The sequence below is a fragment of the Phoca vitulina genome, unplaced genomic scaffold (genome assembly GCF_004348235.1).
Source record: "Phoca vitulina isolate PV1807 unplaced genomic scaffold, GSC_HSeal_1.0 scaffold115, whole genome shotgun sequence".
NCBI classification, from domain to species: Eukaryota; Metazoa; Chordata; class Mammalia; order Carnivora; family Phocidae; genus Phoca; species Phoca vitulina.
The window spans coordinates 349,866-359,694 of record NW_022589818.1 but is presented as its reverse complement, the minus strand read 5'-3'; the positions used below and the strand labels follow the sequence as shown (position 1 = coordinate 359,694).

The 9,829-nt window shown below is 62.1% G+C and overlaps 1 protein-coding gene across 1 annotated transcript; it reads right to left on the bottom strand.

The window, feature by feature from the left end:
* Nucleotides 1-883: 883 nt before the first annotated feature.
* On the bottom strand, nucleotides 884-9,829 carry NES (nestin). The gene is made up of 4 exons (XM_032398362.1): nucleotides 8,917-9,829; nucleotides 7,827-7,951; nucleotides 6,105-6,178; nucleotides 884-5,851 (listed from the first exon to the last, which is right to left on the bottom strand). The coding sequence occupies exons 1-4, from the start codon at nucleotides 9,694-9,696 to the stop codon at nucleotides 1,386-1,388; spliced, it is 5,445 nt and encodes a 1,814-aa protein (XP_032254253.1). The 5' UTR covers nucleotides 9,697-9,829; the 3' UTR covers nucleotides 884-1,385.

Sequence of the window (9,829 nt, the reverse complement as noted above, 5' to 3'; positions counted from 1 at the left end):
GGTCGCCCCTACCCCGCCCCCAGCCGGACACTTGGAGGGGCTGCCTGCCCTTCCTTCCCGCGGAGCCGAGCCAGGAGCGGCTTCTCCCTGGGTATCCTGACTTCAAGGCCTCGGGCCCCATCTAACCTGGGAACCCCTGGTCTCTCCCTGCCCCTCACAGGGACCCGGAGCACTCCTGGAGAGAGAGGTGGGGGCGGGGAGAAGCCGTGGCTGGGGGGACCCCAGGCCGAACCCCAGTTGGGAGCACAGCCCCTGGCTCCTTCACACCTGACAGCTTCGGTTTACCCCCACCTCACGGCCTCGTCCCGTCTTCGGGAGGCAAGTCCCACTGAAGATCTAAGCTGCAGCCCCCCCGCCCCGGCCTTCCCCAGCCTCCTCCTGCTCTTCCTGCCCCCGAGACACCCCCCAACCCCTTCCCCGTCACCCAGCCCAGCGCCCCTCACTGCAGCTGAGTCTGAGGTCCAGAGAGGTTAAACACTGACCGGAGGCCACAGAGCCTCCCGCATCCTGCTCTGACCCAGCCACTTGGAGCCAACGTTGCAGGCCAGACGACTGTTTGGGTTTGGAGGCAAGGGGCTCATTATCCTGGCGGCACTGAGGGGCCGGGGGAGCGGGGAGGATGCACAAGGTGGGGTGGCCCCAGGCCTAATCCCTGTCATCAGCGCTGTGGGCAGAGACGATGATGGGCCTGACTTCTGCCAGCACTGGGGTCACCTGGACTGCCACCCAGCCCTCCCCGGGCCCCATGCGGCCTTCCAGTTCCTTCTCTCCTCAGAGGCAGCCCCTCCCCAACATTAGCTTCTTCTCCAGTCACCCTGTCTCCTCTACTCCGCCTGGCCCTGAGGAGCCCCCACACTGGGGAAGGAAAAGTCCAGACTTTGGGGGCGGAAGAACTACTTTATTCAGGCAGGGATGAGCCAGACACAACATGGCAGGAATACGGGGGTCAGGACCTGGGAGCACACCCTCACCCAGCGGCCAGACACCCCAAGAGGGTGCAGCGAGGGGGGACAGGGCTGGTGAGCCCTGTGGTGAGGACCACCACAGCCCCCTCCCCTGGGAGGAGCCCTTTCCAGATGGCAGGAGGGGGAGAAGGGGTGTGGGAGGAAAGGGGCCTAGTCCTACAGTGGTTCAGCTGGCTGAAGCCTCATGGGACAGCAGGGTCGGAGGGGCTGGGTTGCATTCTGGAGCCTCCGTTCTTGGGACGCACCCCCATACCACACCCTGCTTCACCTTGGCCGGCCAGCCTCTGGGACAGAAGCCACAGGGCAAGGGACCATAACTTACGGGTGCTGCCTCTGAGCCGGGAGGGGGCTGAGGGACCCCCCTGACACGCGCGCACACACACACACCCCGAGTCCTCAGTGAGGGAGGAGGAGCTCTCCCTAGTCCTCCCCTGAGGACCACGAGTCGACATCTCCTTCCCTTGGAGTGAACTTCAGGAACTGGCCCACGCCAAGGTGAAGAGGAGGTCCTGCCCAAGGGGCCTTCAGGGCACCCCCCTCGTCCTCCTCCTCTTCCAAGGGGCTGCCCTGGTCCGCCTCAGGGCCCCCCAGTTTCCCCTGCCCTCCTCCCTCGGACTGCTGCAGCCCGTTTAACACCCCCCCATTCACACGCTCTAACTCCTCCTTCAGGCTGGGGCCCTGGCCATTGACACCCAGGCTGTCCCCCACTCCCAGGCCCATGTCTCCCACCCCACTGAGGGTTCCCAGAGGGCCGGGGACCTGGTCCTCCCTCTCCAAGGGAACAGGGCCAGATTCCTCGTCCGAGCCCGAGGGCTCCGTGCTGTCCTGGGACTCAGTCTCCAGGGCAGTCATGCGGACATCGGCTGCCATGCCCCTGAGGCCATCATCCCAGGGGACGCTGCCATCTGTGGTCTCAGACCCCAGGAAGTTCCCTCTCTGAGGCCCACTCAGGGCCGGGAGGGGGCCCACAGAGGACCCTGGGCCCCACTGGTCAGCCCCCGACTCCCTCCCATCTTCTTCCTCTCTGTCTTCCTCTCCGTCCTCCCCACTCTCTTCCTCATCTGCAAACCCATCGGACTCCCCATCCCCGTCCCAGGCTGCAGGCCCCAGCAGCAGCTGAGGCACTTGGCCTGGAGGTTCCACGGCCTCCCCGGGGATGCCGGGAAGGAGAGAACCCTCGGTCTCCAGGTCCTCAAACTCCTCCGACAAGTCAGAGTCCTGACCACATTCCTCCTCCTCTTCCCCAGGCTGAGCCCCACAGCCCTCAGGGGCCGGGACAGAAGGATCCCAGCCTTCCTCTCTGGCCTCCCCTTGAGGGGAGGGCCTCTGCTCTCCGACCAGGTCCCACCTGGGGGAGACTGGGGACTGGAGATAGAGGCCCAGGGGAGTGGAGTCAGGAAGAGTCTCCCCAAGCTCATCAGCCTCGCTGTCTTCTCTGTTCTCCTCCCCCTCCTCCTGGAGATCCTCAGGGCTCCCCTCAGAACCCAATTTCTCCTGCTCCCCCTCCAGCCTTCCCAGAGCCTCTGCTCTGCCCTCCAGCCCCCAGCCAGCCCCCTGGCTCCCCTCAGCCAGGAGCTCGAGCCCAGGGGTATCTCCAGGGATTGGGGTGGGCGCCCGGGGCTCAGTGGGCCTTGGGCTGGGGGGCCCCAGCACTAGCTCTGCATCTTTTCCTGCTTCCTCTGACCCCAGGGGCCTGGGCTGAGGGGTACCCCTACTGCTTCCACTGTGAGAGGGGCACTTGGTGTCGGCGGGGAGCCCAGCCTCTGCTCCCCACGGGGCCTCCAGCTCTGCCTCCTCCCAGCCCCTGGGAGGCTCCAGGGGGTCTGTGCTCTTCCTGGACAGGGTGGAAAGCTCTGGGTCCAGAGCAGCTGCCTCCTCTGGGTCCTTTCTGGGCCCTTCCAAACCCTGCATCCTCTCTGCCTGCAAACCTTCCTCGCCCATGGGTGACGCCTCCCCCTCCTCTCTGGCCAGGGGGCCTGGGTCCTCCAGCCCCACCACCTCCTGCTCTGGTCCCTGCCGGCTTCCCGCAGCAGACTTGCCCACAGCTGTCGCTAACCCCGAAGTGACCTCTGGGGAGGCCTGGCCACCCCCCAGGGACTCATCTCTACCTTCCAACACCGGCTCTCTCGCCTCTGACACTCCCTGGGGAGCTTGGAGGCCTGGCACCCCCACTTGCTCCGGCTGCCCTTCAGGGTCCCGGAAGCCCTCAGTGCCTCCCTCCCCACTGGCTCCCTCAACTGGGACCCTCTGCTCTTTGGGCTCAAGGCTCCCTGGGTGCCCCTCTCCTGTGCTCCAGACCTCCCCTGCGGTCACCAGCCGCAGCTGTCCATGCCCCACAGACTCCTTCCCGGCGAAGCCAGCCCACTCCCTCACGTCCAGCTTTGCCTCAGCCTCCTGGCCCGCTGCCGCCCTGCCAGGGGGCAAATCCTGCTCCAGCTCTTGGTCCCCCACCACATCTTCCCACCCCTGCTGGATGGCAGACAGTAGCAACTGCTGTCCTTCCTCTTCCAAAGACCTCGGCGACTCTGGATTCTCCATCTGCTCGGGCGTCTCTTCCTCGGTCAGGTTCCTTTGACTTTCCTGACCTAGCTCTTCCGGAGGTCTCAGATTCTCTAGGTTCCACCCTCCCAGAGATCTCAGTGATTCCTGGTCCCCCTTATCTAGGGGTCTCTGTGTCTCTCGGTCATCTTCCACAGAGTCCAGTGCTTCTTGAATTTCCTTTTCTAGAGGTTTCATTGTCTCCTGATTCATTTCTTCTGGAGACCACAGTGACTCTTGAGTTTCTAGAGATTTCAATATTCCCAAGTCTTCTCTTGCAGACTTTAGTGACTCTGGATTCTCAGTTTCTGAAGATCTCATTGTCTCTATACTCTCTTCTTCTGGGAACCTTAATAACTGTTGATTCTCATTTTCAAGAGGTCTAAATATCTCCTGGTCTTTTCCAAGAGACATTTGTGGCTCTGGTTTCACCTTTTCTAGAGGTCTCAATGTTGCCTGGTCTTCTTCTCCTAGAGACTCCCCTGGCTCCTGGTTCTCTTTTTCTAGAGATCTCAATGTCTCCTGGTTTTCATCTTCTAGAAACCTCATTGGCTCCTGGTTCTCTTTTTCTAGAGGCCTCAATGTCTCCTGGCCTTCTTCTTCTAGAGACCCCACTGGCTCCTGGTTTTCTTTTTCTAGAGATCCCAATGTCTCCTGGTTTTCCTCTTCTAGAGACTTCACTGGCTCCTGGTTCTCTTTTTCTAGAGACCTCAATGTCTCCTGGCCTTCTTCTTCTAGAGACCTCAAGGACCTCTGGTTCTCTTTTTCTAGAGGTCCCAATGTCTCCTGATTCTCATCTTCTAGAGACTTCACTGGCTCCTGATTCTCTTTTTCTAGAAGTCTCAGTGTTTCCAGGTCTTCTACTAGAGACCCCACTGGCTCCTGGTTCTCTTCTTCTAGAGGTCTCATTGTCTCCTGGTCCTCTTCTAGAGACCTCAAGGACCTCTGGTTCTCTTTTTCTAGAGGTCCCAATGTCTCCTGGTTCTCATCTTCTAGAGACCTCACTGGCTCCTGGTTCTCTTCTTCTAGAGGTCTCACTATCTCCTGCTCCTCTTCTTCTAGGGACCTCAAGGACCTTCGGTTCTCTTTTTCTAGAAGCCTCAATGTCTCTTTGTCTTCTTCTTCTAGAGACCTCAGTGGTTCCTGGTTCTCTTTTTCTACAGGTCTCAAGGTCTTACGCTTCTCATCTTCTAGAGAGTTCAGAGACTCTTGGTTCTCTTTTTCTAGTAATCTCAAGTTTTCTAGATTCTCATCTTCTAGAGACCTCAGTGGCTTCTGAGTCTCCTTTTCTAAATCTCTTTTTGACTCAAAGTTCTCTTCTAGAGACCTTACTAACTCTTGATTTTCCTTTTCTGGATATAAAAATGTCTCTAGATTACCTTCAAGAGACCTCATTGGTTCTTGATTCTCCTTTTCTAGAGATTGCAATGTCTGTGGGTCCTCTTTTCCTACAGGTTTAAGTAGTTCTAGAGTCTCTTCTTCTAGAGGTCTCACTACTTCTGCATCCTTCTCTTCTAAAGACATCAATAGCTCTTGATTCTCCTTTTCTAGACCTTTTGATGTGTCTAAACTCTCTTCTTCTAAAGACCTCAGAGATTCTGGATTCTCCTTCTCTAGAGATCTCAGTGCCTCATGGCTCTGTTTTTCCAGAGACATGAGTGGCTCTTGAATTTCCTCTTCCACAGACTTCAGAGTTTCTTTTTCCAAAGGACCCTGGGAGTCCTGGATTTCCTTCATGTTCAGATCCCCATCTTCTTGCCATGTTTCCTGCTGCAAACTCTTCACCATTTTTACCTCTATGGCCATTTCTTTCTCTGCCAGCCCCCAGATTTGCCCTTCACCTTCCTCCTGGAATCTGCTGGCCATTCCAGACCCACCGGGTTCTCTACCTTTGGCCTCTAAACTACAGGGGTCAGGGCTGAGGGGTGGGGCCAAGGAGGTATGATCCTCAGGGGACTGGACAGTACTGGCCTCTTGTTGCTCGCCTCCAGGCTCCTCTGGTCCTGGCAGGATGCTGGAAGGGATGGCTACCTTGGCTTTAGAGTGCAGGGCCTCTGGAACCTGCTGCCTCCCAATCTGTGGCTGGAGCAGGGAGAGCGGGGCATCCTGGGCTCTGATCTCTGTATCTGTAACGGCACAGGGAGCCAGAAGTGTGGGCGGGATAGGGGTGCTGGCCAAGGTTGGGGTACGGGCCTGGAGGAATTCTTGGCTCTTCAGAAAGCCTGGCACAGGTGTCTCAAGGGTATCAGGCAAGGGCAAGGAGAGGGAAGTAGGGCTCAGGGCAGTGAGCAAAGGTCCCAGATGCCGGCCCTCTGGGGTCCCAGGGAAATGCAGCTCCAGCTTAGGGTCTGGAAAGGCAGAGGGGAAGAAACAGCGTCAGTAGGGACTGGTGGTGGCCCGGAGCTTCAAAGCAGCTACCACTTCTGGCAAGAGCGCCCATGAGCCCTGCCCCCACCTTCCACGGGCTGGGTGGAGAGTACACTCACTGCTACAGGAGGCCAAGGAGTCAAGACCTAGACTGGGTCTCCCAGGAGAGGAGTCACTCTGGGGTATAAAGGGCAAAGGAGAGAGTGGGGGGGAGGGTCTGGCCCCTCCTCTTACCCTGGCAGCCGAGGAAAGCCTTGGAAGCGCTGCCGGGGGTCTGCAGCCGGGAGTTCTCGGCCTCTAGGAGGGTCCTGCGGATGAGGGAGGAAATGCTGGGTCAGCCACCCGCCCTCTGGCAAGCCAGCCAGGGAGGACTTGGCTGAGCCTGTGTCCCTGGCCCTGCCCGATTCCTCTTCATGTCCACTGCAGCACAAGGCCACGCGTGGGATTACACTTGGCTGCACCCGGGGTGCCCCATGGACACACCCCACAGCATCACAGGCTTACTTGGGACACAGGGCAGATTCCCACACAGTGCGCACACACCCACACAGCCCCCCCCCTCCCAGTGATCTCATCCTCCCTGTGGGGCCCATTCTCATGCTAATTGCTGCCTTTGTCCACAGTGCCCTCCGGAGGGTCTGAGTAGGGGAGGGTCTGAGTAGGGGGCTTCCCGGGGGGAGTGGGAATTCTCAGGCCGTTCCCATGGGATAGCCTCCCTCCTTCTCCCCCAGGGGCCCCAAAGCTGGTCACAGACAAAAGCAAATGAATTCCGCTCTCTCTCTCCAAATCCTTTTCATGCCTCAAAAACCAGTGGTTAAGCCTGCCCAGACCCTTCGCCTGAGTGGTTTGATTGGGGGTCAAGGCCTTCATCCTGGGACCTCTAAGTACTCTGGATCCCAAGCCTTTCGGGGCAATGGAGGTCTTTGTGTCCATGACCCTGCCTCCGCGCCCCACAGGGGAATAGGAGGGCACGGAGAGGGGGAGGGGTGATGCAGAACATCCTGCTCCTCTCAAGGACTCTGAGTCTGCTTAGTGTTTGCCATGGTCTCACCTCTGTCCTTGCTGACGGGGCACCTGCTCTCTGAGCTCTGTGCCCTGTGGAGGTACAGCGCCCTCTTCCTCAGCCCAACACCCTCACTGACCTTCCCTCTCAGGGCCCTGCCTCCCCTGCCCTCCTGATCCTGTCCCGGGGCCGCTGTCTTAGTTGGCCTGTGAGTTCTCCGGGTACTGTCCTCATTGCATGTCCAGCCCCAGCCCCCACCCTGTGGCAAAGCCCCGTCCTCAGGCTCCATCACTGGGTCCTCAGCCGGACAGGCCAGTTTCCCAGAAGAGACTGTGGCTTTGAGAGAGGCAGCACTTGCTCAGTCTCAGCCTTTCTGGAGCCAACAGGAAATGTGATCAACAGAAGGGCTGGGCACAGCCAGGGCGCTAGGGCTCGAGGGGAGTCAGGCCCATGACATTCAGGATGGAAGGGCCTTGGATGTCACCCCCCGCATCTCCCATCTCCAGACAAGGAGACCGAGGCCCGGGTCAGGTGCCCCACCCCCAACCTGCAATTCCTCCTTTGTAGGGCTGCCCAAGGACATCATCGCCTTAGCGTGAGCGCGCACACACACACACACACACACACACTTTGGGCTTTTCAGCCCCTTGGCAGGGCTCTGGATGGAGAGGCCCCACGTGTGTCCAGCTGTCTCTCCTGAGGCCGTCCCACTCAGCAGCCTCACCTCTCCTTGGGAGATTTCCCAGGCACAGGAGACTATTTTGGTCCCGAACCCACGGGGGAGCAGGTGGGCTCGGGTGGAAGCCGTCCTGGTGCGGTAGGAATCAGCCCAGAGTCACAGAACCTAGCGGTAGCCCAGTGGCCACCACCCATGGCTCTGGGCTCCTTCGGCGGAGCTCGGCCTGCAAGGGTGTGCGCATCCGTGCACCTGGGTGGGCCCGACGAACCCATACCTGTATGTGGCCACCTCCAGGCTGAGGGACATCTGGAGGTGCTCCAGCTGCCGTCGACCTTCCAGGACCCGGGCAATCTGGCTCCGCAGGCCCTGCTTCTCCTGCTCCAGGGCATCCACCACCAGCTGCAGAACAAGGGGAGGCAGCCCGTGAAGGGGCGGCCCCCCACTAACTAGCCTGCTCCCTGACCGACTCCTGCCTCTACCCCTTCCGTCCTGCCCGGAGGACCCCCTCTGGAGCCCCCGAGATGAGGCCGATGGCCCTCCCGGGCTCTCCCATGGGCCGGCTCCTTCTCTGAGGATGCGGAGCGCAAACGGGACTTCAGCTCCCACAGGAGGGGGGAGGTGAGGGAGGAGAGGAGATGCTTAGAGAGGAGAGGGAAAGAAAGTGAACGCAGAAGGAAAAACGATTAATCAAGAGGCCCGGAGCACGGTCCCAGTCACTGTCTCCTGGTCGGTCCTCACACCAGGCCCCCGCCCCCTCCACTTCCCACATGTTCTGGAATCTTTCTCCTCACAGAGGAGGGGTGGGAGGTGGCCGTGGCCAGACCTCTGTCTGGCCCAGGCGGGAGGCTGTTTTCCCAGCTGCTGGTCCCATCTGCGCGGGGTGAGGGGGAGCAGCTGTCCCGGCTTCTGGAATGTGCTGGGGGGAGCTGAGAAGCTGGGACAAGGGAGCAGGGCCGGTTGGTGGCCGCACCTCGAGGGCCCCTGACCCCCTCCTGTCGGGGGGAGGAGGGCGGCTAGGAACGGGGCCAACTCAGCGCTGGGGGAGCTGGGGGCGGGGAGTGGTGGCCCGCGCATCTTCGGAGCGACAGCAGAGGCGGGGACAAGCCCGCGGCCCCGGCCAGTGAGGAGGCCGCCCCGCTGCCCGCCGGCGCCGGCCAGGGCTGTGCTCTTCCGCACGGCTCCGAAGCCCGCCATCCCCACCCTACTCTAGACAAAGCGGGGAGAGTCAAGGCCCTCCGGCACCACGGCGGGCTTTCTAGGCAGTGGCCCCTGAACGGGCAGCCGCGTGCAGCCGCACTCCGCACCGCCCTCCCCGGCCCCTGCCCCCGCGGGGCCTGCGCGGCTCCCCGACCCTCCCCGGTCACCTGGAACTTCTCGGTGGCCCGCAGCCGCTCCTGCCAGCCGCCCTGCAGCCTCTGCTCCAGCGCCGCCCGTAGCTCCCGGAGGCCGCCGCGCTCGGCCCGCAGCTGCTGCAGCTCCCGCTGGCCCTCGCGGGCGCCCTGCACGGCGCGGCCCAAGCGCTCGCGGGCCTGGCCCAGCGACGTCTCCATGCGCGCCACGCGCTCCTGGAAGCCGCGGACCGCCCCGCGCCACGCGTCGCCCAGCTGCCGCGTGAGCTCCTCCAGCTCCGGGGCGGGCGCGGGGGGCCCGCGGGGCGCGGCGGGGCGGCTGGGGGCGCGGGGCCGGGCGCTCAGGGCGGCGCGCTCCTCCTCGTGCGCCGCGCACACGGCCGCCAGCTCGCGCTCCAGCTCCGCGGCCCGGGAGCTCAGCCGCGCCTGGGCGCACTTCTCGGCCTCGGCCGCACGCCGGCTCTGGGCCGCCTCGGCCGCCGCCCGCTCCCGCGCCAGCCGCTGCCGCTCGCACTGGCCTGCCACGCCCTCCACCTCTTCCGCCAGGTTGTCGCGCGCCACCTCGGCCGCGTGCTTCTCCCGCCAGCGCTGGTCGACGAGGGCCCGCAGGGCCGCCAGCTCGTCGTCGGCACGGGCGCGCCAGGAGGCGTCCCCGGTCTGCGCCCGGAGGCCCCCGAGCTCGGCGCCGAGCAGCTCATTCTGCTCCTCTAGGGCCTTCACCCGCGCCAGGTAGGCCTCCAGGCGCCGGTTGAGCTCCCACATCTGGAAAGATTCCTCCCCCAGGCAGCCCTCCATCTTGCTCGCAAGTCTGACCCACCGAAGGTGGAGAGACGCGGGGCAGCGGGAGAAGCCAGCAACTCTCAGAGCTCTTCGGACGGACGGGGAGGGAGAAGGGAGACCGGCGGGGACAATGGCGGGGCGGGGCGAG